This window comes from Oncorhynchus kisutch, unplaced genomic scaffold, assembly GCF_002021735.2.
Source record: "Oncorhynchus kisutch isolate 150728-3 unplaced genomic scaffold, Okis_V2 scaffold3868, whole genome shotgun sequence".
Taxonomy (NCBI): domain Eukaryota; kingdom Metazoa; phylum Chordata; class Actinopteri; order Salmoniformes; family Salmonidae; genus Oncorhynchus; species Oncorhynchus kisutch.
In genome coordinates this window covers 286,271-309,382 of record NW_022265813.1, presented here as the reverse complement: position 1 = coordinate 309,382, position 23,112 = coordinate 286,271, and the positions used below count along the sequence as shown (strand labels likewise).

The window sequence follows — 23,112 nt, the reverse complement described above, 5'->3', positions numbered from 1 at the left end:
GTTCCTGTCTGTTAGGATGGTTCCTGTCTGTTAGGATGGTTCCTGTCTGTTAGGATGGTTCCTGTCTGTTAGGATGGTTCCTGTCTGTTAGGATGGTTCCTGTCTGTTAGGATGGTTCCTGTCTGTTAGGATGGTTCCTGTCTGTTAGGATGGTTCCTGTCTGTTAGGATGGTTCCTGTCTGTTAGGATGGTTCCTGTCTGTTAGGACTGTTCCTGTCTGTTAGGATGGTTCCTGTCTGTTAGGATGGTTCCTGTCTGTTAGGATGGTTCCTGTCTGTTAGGATGGTTCCTGTCTGTTAGGATGGTTCCTGTCTGTTAGGATGGTTCCTGTCTGTTAGGATGGTTCCTGTCTGTTAGGATGGTTCCTGTCTGTTAGGATGGTTCCTGTCTGTTAGGATGGTTCCTGTCTGTTAGGATGGTTCCTGTCTGTTAGGATGGTTCCTGTCTGTTAGGATGGTTCCTGTCTGTTAGGATGGTTCCTGTCTGTTAGGATGGTTCCTATCTGTTAGGATGGTTCCTGTCTGTTAGGATGGTTCCTGTCTGTTAGGATGGTTCCTGTCTGTTAGGATGGTTCCTGTCTGTTAGGATGGTTCCTGTCTGTTAGGATGGTTCCTGTCTGTTAGGATGGTTCCTGTCTGTTAGGATGGTTCCTGTCTGTTAGGATGGTTCCTGTCTGTTAGGATGGTTCCTGTCTGTTAGGATGGTTCCTGTCTGTTAGGATGGTTCCTGTCTGTTAGGATGGTTCCTGTCTGTTAGGATGGTTCCTGTCTGTTAGGATGGTTCCTGTCTGTTAGGATGGTTCCTGTCTGTTAGGATGGTTCCTGTCTGTTAGGATGGTTCCTGTCTGTTAGGATGGTTCCTGTCTGTTAGGATGGTTCCTGTCTGTTAGGATGGTTCCTGTCTGTTAGGATGGTTCCTGTCTGTTAGGATGGTTCCTGTCTGTTAGGATGGTTCCTGTCTGTTAGGATGGTTCCTGTCTGTTAGGATGGTTCCTGTCTGTTAGGATGGTTCCTGTCTGTTAGGATGGTTCCTGTCTGTTAGGATGGTTCCTGTCTGTTAGGATGGTTCCTGTCTGTTAGGATGGTTCCTGTCTGTTAGGATGGTTCCTGTCTGTTAGGATGGTTCCTGTCTGTTAGGATGGTTCCTGTCTGTTAGGATGGTTCCTGTCTGTTAGGATGGTTCCTGTCTGTTAGGATGGTTCCTGTCTGTTAGGATGGTTCCTGTCTGTTAGGATGGTTCCTGTCTGTTAGGATGGTTCCTGTCTGTTAGGATGGTTCCTGTCTGTTAGGATGGTTCCTGTCTGTTAGGATGGTTCCTGTCTGTTAGGATGGTTCCTGTCTGTTAGGATGGTTCCTGTCTGTTAGGATGGTTCCTGTCTGTTAGGATGGTTCCTGTCTGTTAGGATGGTTCCTGTCTGTTAGGATGGTTCCTGTCTGTTAGGATGGTTCCTGTCTGTTAGGATGGTTCCTGTCTGTTAGGATGGTTCCTGTCTGTTAGGATGGTTCCTGTCTGTTAGGATGGTTCCTGTCTGTTAGGATGGTTCCTGTCTGTTAGGATGGTTCCTGTCTGTTAGGATGGTTCCTGTCTGTTAGGATGGTTCCTGTCTGTTAGGATGGTTCCTGTCTGTTAGGATGGTTCCTGTCTGTTAGGATGGTTCCTGTCTGTTAGGATGGTTCCTGTCTGTTAGGATGGTTCCTGTCTGTTAGGATGGTTCCTGTCTGTTAGGATGGTTCCTGTCTGTTAGGATGGTTCCTGTCTGTTAGGATGGTTCCTGTCTGTTAGGATGGTTCCTGTCTGTTAGGATGGTTCCTGTCTGTTAGGATGGTTCCTGTCTGTTAGGATGGTTCCTGTCTGTTAGGATGGTTCCTGTCTGTTAGGATGGTTCCTGTCTGTTAGGATGGTTCCTGTCTGTTAGGATGGTTCCTGTCTGTTAGGATGGTTCCTGTCTGTTAGGATGGTTCCTGTCTGTTAGGATGGTTCCTGTCTGTTAGGATGGTTCCTGTCTGTTAGGATGGTTCCTGTCTGTTAGGATGGTTCCTGTCTGTTAGGATGGTTCCTGTCTGTTAGGATGGTTCCTGTCTGTTAGGATGGTTCCTGTCTGTTAGGATGGTTCCTGTCTGTTAGGATGGTTCCTGTCTGTTAGGATGGTTCCTGTCTGTTAGGATGGTTCCTGTCTGTTAGGATGGTTCCTGTCTGTTAGGATGGTTCCTGTCTGTTAGGATGGTTCCTGTCTGTTAGGATGGTTCCTGTCTGTTAGGATGGTTCCTGTCTGTTAGGATGGTTCCTGTCTGTTAGGATGGTTCCTGTCTGTTAGGATGGTTCCTGTCTGTTAGGATGGTTCCTGTCTGTTAGGATGGTTCCTGTCTGTTAGGATGGTTCCTGTCTGTTAGGATGGTTCCTGTCTGTTAGGATGGTTCCTGTCTGTTAGGATGGTTCCTGTCTGTTAGGATGGTTCCTGTCTGTTAGGATGGTTCCTGTCTGTTAGGATGGTTCCTGTCTGTTAGGATGGTTCCTGTCTGTTAGGATGGTTCCTGTCTGTTAGGATGGTTCCTGTCTGTTAGGATGGTTCCTGTCTGTTAGGATGGTTCCTGTCTGTTAGGATGGTTCCTGTCTGTTAGGATGGTTCCTGTCTGTTAGGATGGTTCCTGTCTGTTAGGATGGTTCCTGTCTGTTAGGATGGTTCCTGTCTGTTAGGATGGTTCCTGTCTGTTAGGATGGTTCCTGTCTGTTAGGATGGTTCCTGTCTGTTAGGATGGTTCCTGTCTGTTAGGATGGTTCCTGTCTGTTAGGATGGTTCCTGTCTGTTAGGATGGTTCCTGTCTGTTAGGATGGTTCCTGTCTGTTAGGATGGTTCCTGTCTGTTAGGATGGTTCCTGTCTGTTAGGATGGTTCCTGTCTGTTAGGATGGTTCCTGTCTGTTAGGATGGTTCCTGTCTGTTAGGATGGTTCCTGTCTGTTAGGATGGTTCCTGTCTGTTAGGATGGTTCCTGTCTGTTAGGATGGTTCCTGTCTGTTAGGATGGTTCCTGTCTGTTAGGATGGTTCCTGTCTGTTAGGATGGTTCCTGTCTGTTAGGATGGTTCCTGTCTGTTAGGATGGTTCCTGTCTGTTAGGATGGTTCCTGTCTGTTAGGATGGTTCCTGTCTGTTAGGATGGTTCCTGTCTGTTAGGATGGTTCCTGTCTGTTAGGATGGTTCCTGTCTGTTAGGATGGTTCCTGTCTGTTAGGATGGTTCCTGTCTGTTAGGATGGTTCCTGTCTGTTAGGATGGTTCCTGTCTGTTAGGATGGTTCCTGTCTGTTAGGATGGTTCCTGTCTGTTAGGATGGTTCCTGTCTGTTAGGATGGTTCCTGTCTGTTAGGATGGTTCCTGTCTGTTAGGATGGTACCTGTCTGTTAGGATGGTTCCTGTCTGTTAGGATGGTTCCTGTCTGTTAGGATGGTTCCTGTCTGTTAGGATGGTTCCTGTCTGTTAGGATGGTTCCTGTCTGTTAGGATGGTTCCTGTCTGTTAGGATGGTTCCTGTCTGTTAGGATGGTTCCTGTCTGTTAGGATGGTTCCTGTCTGTTAGGATGGTTCCTGTCTGTTAGGATGGTTCCTGTCTGTTAGGATGGTTCCTGTCTGTTAGGATGGTTCCTGTCTGTTAGGATGGTTCCTGTCTGTTAGGATGGTTCCTGTCTGTTAGGATGGTTCCTGTCTGTTAGGATGGTTCCTGTCTGTTAGGATGGTTCCTGTCTGTTAGGATGGTTCCTGTCTGTTAGGATGGTTCCTGTCTGTTAGGATGGTTCCTGTCTGTTAGGATGGTTCCTGTCTGTTAGGATGGTTCCTGTCTGTTAGGATGGTTCCTGTCTGTTAGGATGGTTCCTGTCTGTTAGGATGGTTCCTGTCTGTTAGGATGGTTCCTGTCTGTTAGGATGGTTCCTGTCTGTTAGGATGGTTCCTGTCTGTTAGGATGGTTCCTGTCTGTTAGGATGGTTCCTGTCTGTTAGGATGGTTCCTGTCTGTTAGGATGGTTCCTGTCTGTTAGGATGGTTCCTGTCTGTTAGGATGGTTCCTGTCTGTTAGGATGGTTCCTGTCTGTTAGGATGGTTCCTGTCTGTTAGGATGGTTCCTGTCTGTTAGGATGGTTCCTGTCTGTTAGGAGGGTACCTGTCTGTTAGGATGGTTCCTGTCTGTTAGGATGGTTCCTGTCTGTTAGGATGGTTCCTGTCTGTTAGGATGGTTCCTGTCTGTTAGGATGGTTCCTGTCTGTTAGGATGGTTCCTGTCTGTTTGGATTGTTCCTGTCTGTTAGGAGGGTTCCTGTCTGTTAGGATGGTTCCTGTCTGTTAGGATGGTTCCTGTCTGTTAGGATGGTTCCTGTCTGTTAGGATGGTACCTATCTGTTAGGATGGTTCCTGTCTGTTAGGATGGTTCCTGTTGTTAGGATGTTCCTGTCTGTTAGGATGGTTCCTGTCTGTTAGGATGTTCCTGTCTGTTAGGATGGTTCCTGTCTGTTAGGATGGTTCCTGTCTGTTAGGATGGTTCCTGTCTGTTAGGATGGTTCCTGTCTGTTAGGATGGTTCCTGTCTGTTAGGATGGTTCCTGTCTGTTAGGATGGTTCCTGTCTGTTAGGATGGTACCTATCTGTTAGGATGGTTCCTGTCTGTTAGGATGGTTCCTGTTTGGATGTTCCTGTCTGTTAGGATGGTACCTGTCTGTTAGGATGGTTCCTGTCTGTTAGGATGGTTCCTGTCTGTTAGGATGTTCCTGTCTGTTAGGATGGTTCCTGTCTGTTAGGATGGTTCCTGTCTGTTAGGATGGTTCCTGTCTGTTAGGATGGTTCCTGTCTGTTAGGATGGTTCCTGTCTGTTAGGATGGTTCCTGTCTGTTAGGATGGTTCCTGTCTGTTAGGATGGTCCTATCTGTTAGGATGGTTCCTGTCTGTTAGGATGGTCCTGTTTGGACTGTTCCTGTCTGTTAGGATGGTTCCTGTCTGTTAGGATGTTCCTGTCTGTTAGGAGGGTACCTATCTGTTAGGATTGTTCCTGTCTGTTAGGATGGTACCTATCTGTTAGGATGTTCCTGTCTGTTAGGATGGTTCCTATCTGTTTGGATGGTTCCTGTCTGTTAGGATGGTTCCTGTCTGTTAGGATGGTTCCTGTCTGTTAGGATGGTACCTGTCTGTTAGGATGGTACCTATCTGTTAGGATGGTTCCTGTCTGTTAGGATGGTTCCTGTCTGTTAGGATGGTACCTATCTGTTGGATTGTTCCTGTCTGTTAGGATGGTTCCTGTCTGTTAGGATGGTTCCTGTCTGTTAGGATGGTTCCTGTCTGTTAGGATGGTTCCTGTCTGTTAGGATGGTTCCTGTCTGTTAGGATGGTTCCTGTCTGTTAGGATGGTTCCTGTCTGTTAGGATGGTTCCTGTCTGTTAGGATGGTTCCTGTCTGTTAGGATGGTTCCTGTCTGTTAGGATGGTTCCTGTCTGTTAGGATGGTTCCTGTCTGTTAGGATGGTTCCTGTCTGTTAGGATGGTTCCTGTCTGTTAGGATGGTTCCTGTCTGTTAGGATGGTTCCTGTCTGTTAGGATGGTTCCTGTCTGTTAGGATGGTTCCTGTCTGTTAGGATGGTTCCTGTCTGTTAGGATGGTTCCTATCTGTTAGGATGGTTCCTGTCTGTTAGGATGGTTCCTGTCTGTTAGGATGGTTCCTGTCTGTTAGGATGGTTCCTATCTGTTAGGATGGTTCCTGTCTGTTAGGATGGTTCCTGTCTGTTAGGATGGTTCCTGTCTGTTAGGATGGTTCCTGTCTGTTAGGATGGTTCCTGTCTGTTAGGATGGTTCCTGTCTGTTAGGATGGTTCCTGTCTGTTAGGATGGTTCCTATCTGTTAGGATGGTTCCTGTCTGTTAGGATGGTTCCTGTCTGTTAGGATGGTTCCTGTCTGTTAGGATGGTTCCTGTCTGTTAGGATGGTTCCTGTCTGTTAGGATGGTTCCTGTCTGTTAGGATGGTTCCTATCTGTTAGGATGGTTCCTGTCTGTTAGGATGGTTCCTGTCTGTTAGGATGGTTCCTGTCTGTTAGGATGGTTCCTGTCTGTTAGGATGGTTCCTGTCTGTTAGGATGGTTCCTGTCTGTTAGGATGGTTCCTGTCTGTTAGGATGGTTCCTGTCTGTTAGGATGGTTCCTGTCTGTTAGGATGGTTCCTGTCTGTTTGGATGGTTCCTGTCTGTTACCTGTCTGTTAGGATGGTTCCTGTCTGTTAGGATGGTTCCTGTCTGTTAGGATGGTTCCTATCTGTTAGGATGGTTCCTGTCCTGTTAGGATGGTTCCTGTCGTTAGGATGGTTCCTGTCTGTTAGGATGGTTCCTGTCTGTTAGGATGGTTCCTGTCTGTTAGGAGGGTTCCTGTCTGTTAGGATGGTACCTATCTGTTAGGAGGGTTCCTGTCCTGTTAGGATGGTACCTGTCTGTTAGGAGGGTTCCTATCTGTTAGGATGGTTCCTGTCTGTTAGGGATGGTTCCTGTCTGTTAGGAGGGTTCCTGTCTGTTAGGATGGTACCTGTCTGTTAGGATGGTTCCTGTCTGTTAGGATGGTACCTGTCTGTTAGGATGGGTTCCTGTCTGTTAGGATGGTTCCTGTCTGTTAGGATGGTTCCCTGTCTGTTAGTGATGGGTTCCTGTCTGTTAGGATGGTTCCTGTCTGTTAGGATGGTACCTGTCTGTTAGGATGGTTCCTGTCTGTTAGGATGGTTTCCTGTCTGTTAGGATGGTTCCTGTCTGTTTGGATGGTACCTATCTGTTAGGATGGTTCCTGTCTGTTAGGATGGTTCCTGTCTGTTAGGATGGTTCCTGTCTGTTAGGATGGTACCTGTCTGTTAGGATGGTTCCTGCTGTTAGGATGGTTCCTGTCTGTTAGGATGGTTCCTGTCTGTTAGGATGGTTCCTGTCTGTTAGGATGGTTCCTGTCTGTTAGGATGGTACCTATCTGTTAGGATGTTCCTGTCTGTTAGGATGGTTCCTGTCTGTTAGGATGGTTCCTGTCTGTTAGGATGGTACCTGTCTGTTAGGATGGTTCCTGTCTGTTAGGATGGTTCCTGTCTGTTAGGATGGTACCTGTCTGTTAGGATGGTTCCTGTCTGTTAGGATGGTACCTGTCTGTTAGGATGGTTCCTGTCTGTTAGGATGGTTCCTGTCTGTTAGGATGGTTCCTGTCTGTTAGGATGGGTCCTGTCTGTTAGGATGGTTCCTGTCTGTTAGGATGGTACCTATCTGTTAGGATGGTTCCTGTCTGTTAGGATGGTTCCTGTCTGTTAGGATGGTTCCTGTCTGTTAGGATGGTACCTGTCTGTTAGGATGGTTCCTGTCTGTTAAGGATGGTTCCTGTCTGTTAGGATGGTTCCTGTCTGTTAGGATGGTACCTGTCTGTTAGGATGGTTCCTGTCTGTTAGGATGGTACCTGTCTGTAGGATGGTTCCTGTCTGTTAGGATGGTTCCTGTCTGTTAGGATGGTTCCTGTCTGTTAGGATGGTACCTGTCTGTTAGGATGGTTCCTGTCTGTTAGGATGGGTACCTGTCTGTTAGGATGGTTCCTGTCTGTTAGGATGGTTCCTGTCTGTTAGGATGGTTCCTGTCTGTTAGGATGGTTCCTGTCTGTTAGGATGGTTCCTGTCTGTTAGGATGGTTCCTGTCTGTTAGGATGGTTCCTGTCTGTTAGGATGGTTCCTGTCTGTTAGGATGGTTCCTGTCTGTTAGGATGGTTCCTGTCTGTTTGGATGTTCCTGTCTGTTAGGATGGTACCTGTCTGTTTGGATGGTTCCTGTCTGTTAGGACTGTTCCTGTCTGTTTGGATGGTTCCTGTCTGTTAGGATGGTACCTATCTGTTAGGATGGTACCTATCTGTTAGGATGGTTCTGTCTGTTAGGTACCGTCCTAACAGATAGGTACCGTCCTAACAGACAGGAACCATCCTATCTGTTAGGATGGTTCCTGTCTGTTAGGATGGTTCCTGTCTGTTAGGATGGTACCTATCTGTTAGGATGGTTCCTGTCTGTTAGGATGGTTCCTGTCTGTTAGGATGGTTCCTGTCTGTTAGGATGGTACCTATCTGTTAGGATGGTACCTATCTGTTAGGATGGTTCCTGTCTGTTAGGATGGTTCCTGTCTGTTAGGACGGTACCTATCTGTTAGGATGGTTCCTGTCTGTTAGGAGGGTACCTATCTGTTAGGAGGGTACCTATCTGTTAGGATGGTTCCTGTCTGTTAGGATGGTTCCTGTCTGTTAGGAGGGTACCTGGCTGTTAGGACGGTTCCTGTCTGTTAGGACGGTTCCTGTCTGTTAGGAGGGTACCTGTCTGTTAGGATGGTTCCTGTCTGTTAGGAGGGTACCTATCTGTTAGGACGGTACCTATCTGTTTGGATTGTTCCTGTCTGTTAGGAGGGTTCCTGTCTGTTAGGACTGTTCCTATCTGTTAGGATGGTACCTATCTGTTAGGATGGTTCCTGTCTGTTAGGATGGTACCTATCTGTTAGGATGGTTCCTGTCTGTTAGGACGGTACCTGTTTGGACTGTTCCTGTCTGTTAGGAGGGTTCCTGTCTGTTAGGACTGTTCCTATCTGTTAGGATGGTTCCTGTCTGTTAGGATGGTTCCTGTCTGTTAGGATGGTTCCTGTCTGTTAGGATGGTTCCTGGCTGTTAGGATGGTTCCTGTCTGTTAGGATGGTACCTATCTGTTAGGATGGTTCCTGTCTGTTAGGATGGTACCTATCTGTTAGGATGGTTCCTGTCTGTTAGGACGGTACCTGTTTGGACTGTTCCTGTCTGTTAGGATGGTACCTATCTGTTTGGATTGTTCCTGTCTGTTAGGAGGGTTCCTGTCTGTTAGGACTGTTCCTATCTGTTAGGATGGTTCCTGTCTGTTAGGATGGTTCCTGTCTGTTAGGATGGTTCCTGGCTGTTAGGATGGTTCCTGGCTGTTAGGATGGTTCCTGGCTGTTAGGATGGTTCCTGTCTGTTAGGATGGTTCCTGTCTGTTAGGATGGTACCTATCTGTTAGGATGGTTCCTGTCTGTTAGGACGGTACCTGTTTGGACTGTTCCTGTCTGTTAGGATGGTACCTATCTGTTTGGACTGTTCCTGTCTGTTAGGAGGGTACCTATCTGTTTGGATTGTTCCTGTCTGTTAGGATGGTACCTATCTGTTTGGACTGTTCCTGTCTGTTAGGAGGGTACCTATCTGTTTGGATTGTTCCTGTCTGTTAGGATGGTTCCTGTCTGTTTGGATTGTTCCTGTCTGTTAGGAGGGTACCTATCTGTTAGGATGGTACCTATCTGTTTGGATTGTTCCTGTCTGTTAGGATGGTTCCTGTCTGTTAGGAGGGTACCTATCTGTTTGGATTGTTCCTGTCTGTTAGGATGGTTCCTGGCTGTTAGGACGGTTCCTGTCTGTTAGGATGGTTCCTGTCTGTTAGGACGGTTCCTGTCTGTTAGGACGGTTCCTGTCTGTTAGGACGGTTCCTGTCTGTTAGGACGGTTCCTGTCTGTTAGGACGGTTCCTGTCTGTTAGGACGGTACCTGTCTGTTAGGACGGTTCCTGTCTGTTAGGACGGTACCTCTCTGTTAGGACGGTACCTCTCTGTTAGGACGGTTCCTCTCTGTTAGGACGGTTCCTCTCTGTTAGGACGGTTCCTATCTGTTAGGATGGTTCCTGTTTGTTAGGACGGTACCTGTCTGTTAGGACGGTACCTGTCTGTTAGGATGGTTCCTGTTTGTTAGGACGGTTCCTGTCTGTGAGGACGGTACCTGGCTGTTAGGACAGTTCCTGTCTGTTAGGACGGTTCCTGTCTGTTAGAACGGTACCTCTCTGTTAGGACGGTTCCTGTCTGTTAGGACGGTACATGTCTGTTAGGACGGTACCTCTCTGTTAGGATGGTTCCTGTCTGTTAGGACGGTACATGTCTGTTAGGACGGTACCTGGCTGTGAGGACGGTACCTGGCTGTGAGGACGGTACCTGACTGTTTCAGTGCCACAACAGAAGAAGATCACTAATTTTTAATTAGATTCAACTTTATTGTCATTGTACAAGTACAACGAAATGCACTTAGCATCTGACCAGAAGTGCAAATAAAAGAGTTCAAAAAATGTGAAACAAGTAGATACAATGTGTGTTATTAAGTGGGATGTATAATGTGCAATGAAGGCAATCGGCAAGTACAAGGAAGCATGCAACTGAAATGCAGGGCTAGCAGCCATGAGGTGCCCGAGGTAGACATGTACATGTTACTCCAAGTACAAGGAAGCATGCAACTGAAATGCAGGGCTAGCAGCCATGAGGTGCCCGAGGTAGACATGTACATGTAACTCCAAGAGAGGAGTTTCCCTGACATTGCCATAGGCCTGTAAAATCTGTGACTCTCATCTTAATCTACCCCACCAAACCAACTCCCAACTGGGGTAGAGTATATATAAATACACAGGTTGGTTCCCAAAGGACTGCTTAGCAGTAAGTAGTTAGTAGAGTGTAGAAGAGTAGGCTTGAGTACAGTAAAGTAAAGACTGTATCAGTTACAGGAAGTAACTCTAAACATACAGGAAACCCATCCACCCTCTCACCCTCCCTCCCTCCCTCCCTCCGTCCTTCCCAAACCCTGACCCAAAACCAACCCTTCAGCCGCTCACCCTCCCTCCCTCCCTCTGTCCTTCCCAAACCCTGACCCAAAACCAACCCTTCAGCCGCTCACCCTCCCTCCCTCCCTCCCTCCGTCCTTCCCAAACCCTGACCCAAAACCAACCCTTCAGCCGCTCACCCTCCCTCCCTCCCTCCCTCCCTCCGTCCTTCCCAAACCCTGACCCAAAACCAACCCTTCAGCCGCTCACCCTCCCTCCCTCCCTCCGTCCTTCCCAAACCCTGACCCAAAACCAACCCTTCAGCCGCTCACCCTCCCTCCCTCCCTCCCTCCCTCCGTCCTTCCCAAACCCTGACCCAAAACCAACCCTTCAGCCACTCACCCTCCCTCCCTCCCTCCGTCCTTCCCAAACCCTGACCCAAAACCAACCCTTCAGCCGCTCACCCTCCCTCCCTCCGTCCTTCCCAAACCCTGACCCAAAACCAACCCTTCAGCCGCTCACCCTCCCTCCCTCCGTCCTTCCCAAACCTTGACCCAAAACCAACCCTTCAGCCACTCACCCTCCCTCCCTCCCTCCCTCCGTCCTTCCCAAATCCTGACCCAAAACCAACCCTTCAGCCGCTCACCCTCCCTCCCTCCGTCCTTCCCAAACCCTGACCCAAAACCAACCCTTCAGCCGCTCACCCTCCCTCCCTCCGTCCTTCCCAAACCCTGACCCAAAACCAACCCTTCAGCCACTCACCCTCCCTCCCTCCCTCCGTCCTTCCCAAACCCTGACCCAAAACCAACCCTTCAGCCACTCACCCTCCCTCCCTCCCTCCGTCCTTCCCAAACCCTGACCCAAAACCAACCCTTCAGCCGCTCACCCTCCGTCCTTCCCAAACCCTGACCCAAAACCAACCCTTCAGCCGCTCACCCTCCCTCCATCCTTCCCAAACCCTGACCCAAAACCAACCCTCCGTCCTTCCCAAACCCTGACCCAAAACCAACCCTTCAGCCGCTCACCTCTGTACAGCAGCCACTCCATCCAGTGCTTGAAGTCCCTCAGGTTGCAGTCACACTCCCAGGGGTTAGCCCCTAGCTGAAGAGACTGGAGGTTAGCCAGGGGCTCGAAGGCTGCTCTCTCCAGGGCATGGAGCCTGTTCCCGGCCACGGAGAGCCACGTCAGCCCCTGCAGCTCATCCAGCAGACCCAGGGGGATATCAGACAGCCCGTTGAGGGAGACATCTAGCTTCCTCAGCCCCACCAGCCCCTGGAAGAGATCCCTATCCAAGGCCCTAAGACTGTTGTTGTGGAGGGTCAGATCTGATAGATTCCCCAGGTCCTTGAAGAGCGCTGGGGGAAGATTATCCAGGTAGTTGTTGGAGAGATCCAGTCGTTCCAGGGAGGTGAGGTTAGCGAAGGACCCTGGACCCAGGGAGGAGAGGTGGTTGTTGGAGAGATCCAGTCGCTCCAGGGAGGTGAGGTTAGCGAAGGACCCTGGACCCAGGGAGGAGAGGTCGTTGTTGGAGAGATCCAGTCGCTTCAGGGAGGTGAGGTTAGCGAAGGACCCTGGACCCAAGGAGGAGAGGTGGTTGTTGGAGAGATGCAGTCGCTCCAGGGAGGTGAGGTGAGCGAAGGACCCTGGACCCAGGGAGGAGAGGTGGTTGTTGGAGAGATCCAGTCGCTCCAGGGAGGTGAGGTTAGCGAAGGACCCTGGACCCAGGGAGGAGAGGTGGTTGTTGGGCAGCAGGAGGGTGCGGGCGGAGACGGGGAGATGGGTGAGGGCGGGCATGGAGAGCAGGCCGCGCCCGCTGCAGTCTACGTCGGTGGCGTTGCAGAAGCAGGTTGGAGGACAGGCGGTGGTTAGATCCACCAGGGAAGACAGGACACACAGGAGACACAGCAGAACTGGAGACAGACGGAGAGAGATAAGGGTCAGAGTTCAATAAGGCAGAAACCAATCTGCCTGTGAAATCATTGTACATTGCAGAATGCAACTGAAGAGAGAGAGGGACAGAGACAAAGATACAGGGTTAAAGAGAGAGACCCACATGACCAAAAGATACAGGGTCAGAGAGAGAGACCCACATGACCAAAAAACAATGTCTCTATATGAATGAAATACAGTGTCACTATGTTTTCATTCCCCATCAACTGAAGCTAAAAAAAGATCCTTATTCTTTGGGTAGATAGACGGCTTGGCTGAACCCTTAGGTATTTGTTTTGGTAGTTGGCTGGCCTAGTGAGACCGAAAGGACAGGGCTAGAGAAGGACAACACATATGGGGGGGTCATCCTGAGTCTAAACATCACCATCAAACAAAATGATACCACATAACTGACAACACAGAGTGAATCACTATCAAGTTCGAAAAGAGAATCAGTCTTTGGTTAGAATAGATGGTTGGGCTGAACCCTTAGCATCTACTGTTTGGTCTGATAGATGGTTGGGCTGAACCCTTAGCATCTACTGTTTGGTTAGAATAGATGGTTGGGCTGAAACCTTAGCATCTACTGTTTGGTTAGAATAGATGGTTGGGCTGAACCCTTAGCATCTACTGGTTGTTTGTTGTCTGACTGAGAGGACATTAGCTAAGTGTCTGTTTGGTTGTTGTCTGGCTGAGGACATTAGCTAAGTGTCTGTTTGGTTGTTGTCTGGCTGAGGACATTAGCTAAGTGTCTGGTTGGTTGTTGTCTGACAGAGAGGACATTAGCTAAGTGTCTGATTGTTGTCTGACTGAGAGAGGACATTAGCTAAGTGTCTGGTTGTTGTCTGACTGAGAGGACATTAGCTAAGTGTCTGGTTGTTGTCTGACAGAGAGAGGACATTAGCTAAGTGTCTGGTTGTTGTCTGACTGAGAGGACATTAGCTAAGTGTCTGGTTGTTGTCTGACTGAGAGAGGACATTAGCTAAGTGTATGGTTGTTGTCTGACTGAGAGAGGACATTAGCTAAGTGTCTGGTTGTTGTCTGACTGAGAGAGGACATTAGCTAAGTGTCTGGTTGTTTGACAGAGAGAGGACATTAGCTAAGTGTCTGGTTGTTGTCTGACTGAGAGGACATTAGCTAAGTGTCTGGTTGTTGTCTGACAGAGAGGACATTAGCTAAGTGTATGGTTGTTGTCTGACAGAGAGAGGACATTAGCTAAGTGTCTGGTTGTTGTCTGACTGAGAGAGGACATTAGCTAAGTGTCTGGTTGTTGTCTGACAGAGAGAGGACATTAGCTAAGTGTCTGGTTGTTGTCTGACTGAGAGAGGACATTAGCTAAGTGTCTGGTTGTTGTCTGACAGAGAGAGGACATTAGCTAAGTGTCTGGTTGTTGTCTGACTGAGAGGACATTAGCTAAGTGTCTGGTTGTTGTCTGACTGAGAGAGGACATTAGCTAAGTGTATGGTTGTTGTCTGACTGAGAGAGGACATTAGCTAAGTGTCTGGTTGTTGTCTGACTGAGAGGACATTAGCTAAGTGTCTGATTGTTGTCTGACTGAGAGAGGACATTAGCTAAGTGTCTGGTTGTTGTCTGACTGAGAGGACATTAGCTAAGTGTCTGGTTGTTGTCTGACAGAGAGAGGACATTAGCTAAGTGTCTGGTTGTTGTCTGACTGAGAGGACATTAGCTAAGTGTCTGGTTGTTGTCTGACTGAGAGAGGACATTAGCTAAGTGTATGGTTGTTGTCTGACTGAGAGAGGACATTAGCTAAGTGTCTGGTTGTTGTCTGACTGAGAGAGGACATTAGCTAAGTGTCTGGTTGTTGTCTGACAGAGAGAGGACATTAGCTAAGTGTCTGGTTGTTGTCTGACTGAGAGGACATTAGCTAAGTGTCTGGTTGTTGTCTGACAGAGAGGACATTAGCTAAGTGTATGGTTGTTGTCTGACAGAGAGAGGACATTAGCTAAGTGTCTGGTTGTTGTCTGACTGAGAGAGGACATTAGCTAAGTGTCTGGTTGTTGTCTGACAGAGAGAGGACATTAGCTAAGTGTCTGGTTGTTGTCTGACTGAGAGAGGACATTAGCTAAGTGTCTGGTTGTTGTCTGACAGAGAGAGGACATTAGCTAAGTGTCTGGTTGTTGTCTGACTGAGAGGACATTAGCTAAGTGTCTGGTTGTTGTCTGACTGAGAGAGGACATTAGCTAAGTGTATGGTTGTTGTCTGACTGAGAGAGGACATTAGCTAAGTGTCTGGTTGTTGTCTGACTGAGGGGACATTAGCTAAGTGTCTGGTTGTTGTCTGACTGAGAGGACATTAGCTAAGTGTCTGGTTGTTGTCTGACATAGAGGACATTAGCTAAGTGTATGGTTGTTGTCTGACAGAGAGAGGACATTAGCTATGTGTCTGGTTGTTGTCTGACTGAGAGAGGACATTAGCTAAGTGTCTGGTTGTTGTCTGACAGAGAGAGGACATTAGCTAAGTGTCTGGTTGTTGTCTGACTGAGAGAGGACATTAGCTAAGTGTCTGGTTGTTGTCTGACAGAGAGAGGACATTAGCTAAGTGTCTGGTTGTTGTCTGACTGAGAGGACATTAGCTAAGTGTCTGGTTGTTGTCTGACTGAGAGAGGACATTAGCTAAGTGTATGGTTGTTGTCTGACTGAGAGAGGACATTAGCTAAGTGTCTGGTTGTTGTCTGACTGAGAGGACATTAGCTAAGTGTCTGGTTGTTGTCTGACTGAGAGGACATTAGCTAAGTGTCTGGTTGTTGTCTGACATAGAGGACATTAGCTAAGTGTATGGTTGTTGTCTGACAGAGAGAGGACATTAGCTAAGTGTCTGGTTGTTGTCTGACTGAGAGAGGAAATTAGCTAAGTGTCTGGTTGTTGTCTGACAGAGAGGACATTAGCTATGTGTCTGGTTGTTGTCTGACAGAGAGAGGACATTAGCTAAGTGTCTGGTTGTTGTCTGACTGAGAGAGGACATTAGCTAAGTGTCTGGTTGTTGTCTGACTGAGAGGACATTAGCTAAGTGTCTGGTTGTTGTCTGACTGAGAGGACATTAACTAAGTGTCTGGTTGTTGTCTGACTGGGAGAGGACATTAGCTAAGTGTCTGGTTGTTGTCTGACAGAGAGGACATTAGCTAAGTGTCTGGTTGGATGTTGATAGCTTCCTATTACTTTAGTCATTATATCCAGTCACAGTGTGGGAGTGGGGAGGTGTCAATCAGTGAGTGTGTGTGTGTGTGTGAGTGTGTGAGTGAGTGAGTGAGTTGCGTGCCACACCAGTCAGTGTCTGGGGATCCCTAGCCAATAGCCTGTCATGTGTTATTAATGAGAGAGAGAGGACGAAAGGCAGCCAATGTCAGCGGTCTGTCAGGGTCATGCACAACCTTTGGCTCTCTGACAGTAGCCTTGGACAGACTGCATTCAGGACGCTGTCTGAAGGGCGTTCTCATGTGGCAGTTGAAAGGGCAGAGCCTATAGGTGGAATATGCAGTAGTGTGGCCGTGCTACACACTAAGAGGCAGGCTCACACCTGATAGGATAGGACTATCGATGAGACTGTAGATTCCTTCAGTCTCTCTCTCTCTCCATCTCTCACTCACTCACTCACACTCTCGCTCTCTCGCTCTCTTACTCACTCACTCACAATTCAAGGGGCTTTATTGTCATGGGAAACATATGTCAACATTACCAAAGCAAGTTAAGTAGATAATATACAAAACTGAAATAAACAATAAAAGTGAACAGTGCCCATTACACTCACAGAATGTCCATAAATATATATGAATGAGTGATGGCCGAACGGCACAGGCAAGATGCAGTAGATGGTATAGAGTACAGTATATACATATGAGATGAGTAATGTAGGGTATGTAAACATTATATAAAGTGGCATTGTTTAAAGTGACTAGTGATACATGTATTACATAAAGATGCAGTAGATGATATAGAGTACAGTATATACATATGAGATGAGTAATGTAGGGTATGTAAACATTATATAAAGTGGCATTGTTTAAAGTGACTAGTGATACATGTATTACATAAAGATGCAGTAGATGATATAGAGTACAGTATATACATATGAGATGAGTAATGTAGGGTATGTAAACATTATATAAAGTGGCATTGTTTAAAGTGACTAGTGATACATGTATTACATAAAGATGCAGTAGATGGTATAGAGTACAGTATATACATATGAGATGAGTAATGTAGGGTATGTAAACATTATATAAAGTGGCATTGTTTAAAGTGACTAGTGATACATGTATTACATAAAGATGCAGTATATGGTATAGAGTACAGTATATACATATGAGATGAGTAATGTAGGGTATGTAAACATTATATAAAGTGGCTGGAGTAGAGTCAGTGTGTTGGCAGCAGCCACTCAATGTTAGTGGTGACTGTTTAACAGTCTGATGGCCTTTAGATAGAGTTGAGTCAGTATGTTGGCAGCAGCCAATCAATGTTAGTGGTGGCTGTTTAACAGTCTGATGGCCTTTAGATAGAGTTGAGTCAGTATGTTGGCAGCAGCCAATCAATGTTAGTGATGGCTGTTTAACAGTCTGATGGCCTTTAGATAGAGTTGAGTCAGTATGTTGGCAGCAGCCAATCAATGTTAGTGATGGCTGTTTAACAGTCTGATGGCCTTTAGATAGAGTTGAGTCAGTGTGTTGGCAGCAGCCAATCAATGTTAGTGGTGGCTGTTTAACAGTCTGATGGCCTTTAGATAGAGTTGAGTCAGTGTGTTGGCAGCAGCCAATCAATGTTAGTGATGGCTGTTTAACAGTCTGATGGCCTTTAGATAGAGTTGAGTCAGTATGTTGGCAGCAGCCAATCAATGTTAGTGATGGCTGTTTAACAGTCTGATGGCCTTTAGATAGAGTTGAGTCAGTGTGTCGGCAGCAGCCACCTAATGTTAGTGATGACTGTTTAACAGTCTGATGGCCTTTAGATAGAGTTGAGTCAGTATGTTGGCAGCAGCCACTCAATGTTAGTGATGGCTGTTTAACAGTCTGATGGCCTTTAGATAGAGAGTTGAGTCAGTATGTTGACAGCAGCCACTCAATGTTAGTGGTGGCTGTTTAACAGTCTGATGGCCTTGAGATAGAGATTGAGTCAGTATGTTGGCAGCAGCCACTCAATGTTAGTGGTGGCTGTTTAACAGTCTGATGGCCTTGAGATAGAGTTGAGTCAGTATGTTGGCAGCAGCCACTCAATGTTAGTGGTGGCTGTTTAACAGTCTGATGGCCTTGAGATAGAGTTGAGTCAGTATGTTGGCAGCAGCCACTCAATGTTAGCGGTGGCTGTTTAACAGTCTGATGGCCTTTAGATAGAGTTGAGTCAGTGTGTTGGCAGCAGCCACTCCATGTTAGTGGTGGCTGTTTAACAGTCTGATGGCCTTTAGATAGAGTTGAGTCAGTGTGTTGGCAGCAGCCACTCCATGTTAGTGGTGGCTGTTTAACAGTCTGATGGCCTTTAGATAGAGTTGAGTCAGTATGTTGGCAGCAGCCACTCAATGTTAGTGGTGGCTGTTTAACAGTCTGATGGCCTTTAGATAGAGTTGAGTCAGTGTGTTGGCAGCAGCCACTCCATGTTAGTGGTGGCTGTTTAACAGTCTGATGGCCTTTAGATAGAGTTGAGTCAGTGTGTTGGCAGCAGCCACTCCATGTTAGTGGTGGCTGTTTAACAGTCTGATGGCCTTTAGATAGAGTTGAGTCAGTGTGTTGGCAGCAGCCACTCCATGTTAGTGGTGGCTGTTTAACAGTCTGATGGCCTTGAGATAGAGTTGAGTCAGTATGTTGGCAGCAGCCACTCAATGTTAGTGGTGGCTGTTTAACAGTCTGATGGCCTTGAGATAGAGTTGAGTCAGTATGTTGGCAGCAGCCACTCAATGTTAGTGGTGGCTGTTTAACAGTCTGATGGCCTTTAGATAGAGTTGAGTCAGTATGTTGGCAGCAGCCACTCAATGTTAGTGGTGGCTGTTTAACAGTCTGATGGCCTTTAGATAGAGTTGAGTCAGTATGTTGGCAGCAGCCACTCAATGTTAGTGGTGGCTGTTTAACAGTCTGATGGCCTTGAGATAGAGTTGAGTCAGTATGTTGGCAGCAGCCACTCAATGTTAGTGGTGGCTGTTTAACAGTCTGATGGCCTTTAGATAGAGTTGAGTCAGTATGTTGGCAGCAGCCACTCAATGTTAGTGGTGGCTGTTTAACAGTCTGATGGCCTTGAGATAGAGTTGAGTCAGTATGTTGGCAGCAGCCACTCAATGTTAGTGGTGGCTGTTTAACAGTCTGATGGCCTTTAGATAGAGTTGAGTCAGTGTGTTGGCAGCAGCCACTCAATGTTAGTGGTGGCTGTTTAACAGTCTGATGGCCTTTAGATAGAGAGTTGAGTCAGTATGTTGGCAGCAGCCACTCAATGTTAGTGGTGGCTGTTTAACAGTCTGATGGCCTTTAGATAGAGAGTTGAGTCAGTATGTTGGCAGCAGCCACTCAATGTTAGTGATGACTGTTTAACAGTCTGATGGCCTTTAGATAGAGTTGAGTCAGTATGTTGGCAGCAGCCACTCAATGTTAGTGATGACTGTTTAACAGTCTGATGGCCTTGAGATAGAGTTGAGTCAGTGTGTTGGCAGCAGCCACTCAATGTTAGTGATGACTGTTTAACAGTCTGATGGCCTTTAGATAGAGTTGAGTCAGTATGTTGGCAGCAGCTTCTCAATGTTAGTGATGACTGTTTAACAGTCTGATGGCCTTGAGATAGAGTTGAGTCAGTGTGTTGGCAGCAGCCACTCAATGTTAGTGATGACTGTTTAACAGTCTGATGGCCTTTAGATAGAGATTGAGTCAGTGTGTTGGCAGCAGCCACTCAATGTTAGTGATGGCTGTTTAACAGTCTGATGGCCTTTAGATAGAGATTGAGTCAGTGTGTTGGCAGCAGCCACTCAATGTTAGTGATGGCTGTTTAACAGTCTGATGGCCTTTAGATAGAGATTGAGTCAGTGTGTTGGCAGCAGCCACCTAATGTTAGTGGAGGCTGGTTAACAGTCTGATGGCCTTTAGATAGAGTTGAGTCAGTGTGTTGACAGCAGCCACTCAATGTTAGTGGTGGCTGTTTAACAGTCTGATGGCCTTTAGATAGAGTTGAGTCAGTATGTTGACAGCAGCCACTCCATGTTAGTGATGGCTGTTTAACAGTCTGATGGCCTTTAGATAGAGTTGAGTCTGTATGTTGGCAGCAGCCACTCAATGTTAGTGATGGCTGTTTAACAGTCTGATGGCCTTTAGATAGAGATTGAGTCAGTGTGTTGGCAGCAGCCACTCAATGTTAGTGATGGCTGTTTAACAGTCTGATGGCCTTTAGATAGAGATTGAGTCAGTGTGTTGGCAGCAGCCACCTAATGTTAGTGGAGGCTGGTTAACAGTCTGATGGCCTTTAGATAGAGTTGAGTCAGTGTGTTGACAGCAGCCACTCAATGTTAGTGGTGGCTGTTTAACAGTCTGATGGCCTTTAGATAGAGTTGAGTCAGTATGTTGACAGCAGCCACTCCATGTTAGTGATGGCTGTTTAACAGTCTGATGGCCTTTAGATAGAGTTGAGTCAGTATGTTGGCAGCAGCCACTCAATGTTAGTGATGGCTGTTTAACAGTCTGATGGCCTTTAGATAGAGTTGAGTCAGTATGTTGGCAGCAGCCACCTAATGTTAGTGGTGACTGTTTAACAGTCTGATGGCCTTTAGATAGAGATTGAGTCAGTGTGTTGGCAGCAGCCACTCAATGTTAGTGGTGGCTGTTTAACAGTCTGATGGCCTTTAGATAGAGTTGAGTCAGTATGTTGGCAGCAGCCACTCAATGTTAGTGATGGCTGTTTAACAGTCTGATGGCCTTTAGATAGAGTTGAGTCAGTATGTTGGCAGCAGCCACCTAATGTTAGTGGTGACTGTTTAACAGTCTGATGGCCTTTAGATAGAGATTGAGTCAGTGTGTTGGCAGCAGCCACTCAATGTTAGTGGTGGCTGTTTAACAGTCTGATGGCCTTTAGATAGAGTTGAGTCAGTATGTTGGCAGCAGCCACTCAATGTTAGTGGTGGCTGTTTAACAGTCTGATGGCCTTTAGATAGAGTTGAGTCAGTATGTTGGCAGCAGCCACTCAATGTTAGTGGTGGCTGTTTAACAGTCTGATGGCCTTTAGATAGAGATTGAGTCAGTGTGTTGGCAGCAGCCACCTAATGTTAGTGATGGCTGTTTAACAGTCTGATGGCCTTTAGATAGAGTTGAGTCAGTATGTTGGCAGCAGCCACTCAATGTTAGTGGTGACTGTTTAACAGTCTGATGGCCTTTAGATAGAGTTGAGTCAGTATGTTGGCAGCAGCCACCTAATGTTAGTGGTGACTGTTTAACAGTCTGATGGCCTTTAGATAGAGTTGAGTCAGTATGTTGGCAGCAGCCACTCAATGTTAGTGGTGGCTGTTTAACAGTCTGATGGCCTTGAGATAGAAGCTGTTTTTCAGTCTCTCGGTCCCAGCTTTGATGCACCTGTACTGACCTCGCCTTCTGGATGATAGCGGGGTGAACAGGCAGTGTCTCGGGTGGTCGTTGTCCTTGATAATCTTTTTTGCCTTCCTGTGACATCGGGTGGTTTAGGTGTCCTGGGGGGCAGGTAGTTTGCCCCGGTGATGCGTTGTGCAGACCTCACTACCCTCTGGAGAGCCTTACGGTTGTGGGCGGAGCAGTTGCTGTACCAGGCGGTGATACAGCCCACCAGGATGCTCTCAATTGTGCATCTGTAGAAGTTTGTGAGTGATTTTGGTGACGAGCCAAATTTCTTCAGCCTCCTGAGGTTGAAGAGGCGCTGTTGCGCCTTCTTCACCACGCTGTCTGTGTGTTGGACCATTTCAGTTTGTCTGTGATGTGTATGCCGAGGAACTTAAAACGTACTACCCTCTCCACTACTGTCCCTCGATGTGGATAGGGGGCTGCTCCCTCTGCTGTTTCCTGAAGTCCACGACCATCTCCTATGTTTTGTTGACATTGAGTGTGAGGTTATTTTCCTGACACTTCCTCCCTGTAGGCCGTCTCGTCGTTGTTGGTAATCAAGCCTACCACTGTCGTTTGCAAACTTGATGATTGAGTTGGAGGCGTGCATGACCACGCAGTTATGGGTGAACAGGGAGTACAGGAGAGGGCTGAGAACGCACCCTTGTGGGGCCCTAGTATTGAGGATCAGCGGGGTGGAGATGTTGTTACCTACCCTCACCACCTGGCGGTGGCCCGTCAGGAAGTCCAGGACCTAGTTGCACAGAGCGGGGTCGAGACCTAGGGTCTCAAGCTTAATGACGAGTTTGGAGGGTACTATGGTGTTAAATTCTGAGCTGTAGTCGATGAACAGCCTTCTTACATAGGTATTCCTTGTGTCCAGATGGATTAGGGCAGTGTGATTACGATGGCGTCCCCTGTGGACCTATTGGAGCGGTAAGCAAATTGGAGTGGGTCTAGGGTGTCAGGTAGGGTGGAGGTGATATAGTCCTTGACTAGTCTCTCAAAGCACTTCATGATGACTGATTTCATCCCTAAAGCCAACACCTCATTTGGCCGCCTTTCGTTCCAGTACTCTGCTGCCTGTGACTGGAACGAATTGCAAAAATCGCTGAAGTTGGAGACTTTTATCTCCCTCACCAACTTCAAACATCAGCTATCTGAGCAGCTAACCGATCGCTGCAGCTGTACATAGTCTATTGGTAAATAGCCCACCCTTTTCACCTACCTCATCCCCATACTGTTTTTATTTATTTACTTTTCTGCTCTTCTGCACACCAATATCTCTACCTGTACATGACCATCTGATCTTTTATCACTCCAGTGTTAATCTGCAAAATTGTAATTATTTGCCTACCTCCTCATGCCTTTTGCACACATTGTATATAGACCCCCCGTTTGTTTTCTACTGTGTTATTGACTTGTTAATTGTTTACTCCATGTGTAACTCTTTGTTGTATGCTCACACTGCTATGCTTTATCTTGGCCAGGTCGCAGTTGCAAATGAGAACTTGTTCTCAACTAGCCTACCTGGTTAAATAAAGGTGTTCTCAACTAGCCTACCTGGTTAAATAAAGGTGTTCTCAACTAGCCTACCTGGTTAAATAAAGGTGTTCTCAACTAGCCTACCTGGTTAAATAAAGGTGTTCTCAACTAGCCTACCTGGTTAAATAAAGGTGTTCTCAACTGGCCTACCTGGTTAAATAAAGGTGTTCTCAACTGGCCTACCTGGTTAAATAAAGGTGTTCTCAACTAGCCTACCTGGTTAAATAAAGGTGTTCTCAACTAGCCTACCTGGTTAAATAAAGGTGTTCTCAACTAGCCTACCTGGTTAAATAAAGGTGTTCTCAACTAGCCTACCTGGTTAAATAAAGGTGTTCTCAACTAGCCTACCTGGTTAAATAAAGGTGAAAAAAAAAATGAAAAAAAATAAAAAAGTGAGTTCTACGGGGCGGTATCATTTAGCTCAGTTACCTTAGCTTTCTTGGGAACAGGAACAATGGTGGCCCTCTTGAAGCGTGTGGGAACAGCAGATGGATAAGGATTGTTTGAATATGTC

The 23,112-nt window shown here is 47.0% G+C and overlaps 1 protein-coding gene across 1 annotated transcript in view; it reads right to left on the bottom strand.

Moving 5' to 3' along the window:
* LOC109887177 (leucine-rich repeat and transmembrane domain-containing protein 2) overlaps positions 1 to 23,112 on the bottom strand; it is a 65,963-nt gene that overhangs the window by 4,607 nt on the left and 38,244 nt on the right. The window contains 2 exon segments of the mRNA XM_031821118.1: positions 11,605 to 12,006; positions 12,301 to 12,489. Coding sequence (XP_031676978.1) covers positions 11,605 to 12,006; positions 12,301 to 12,489 — 591 coding nt within the window.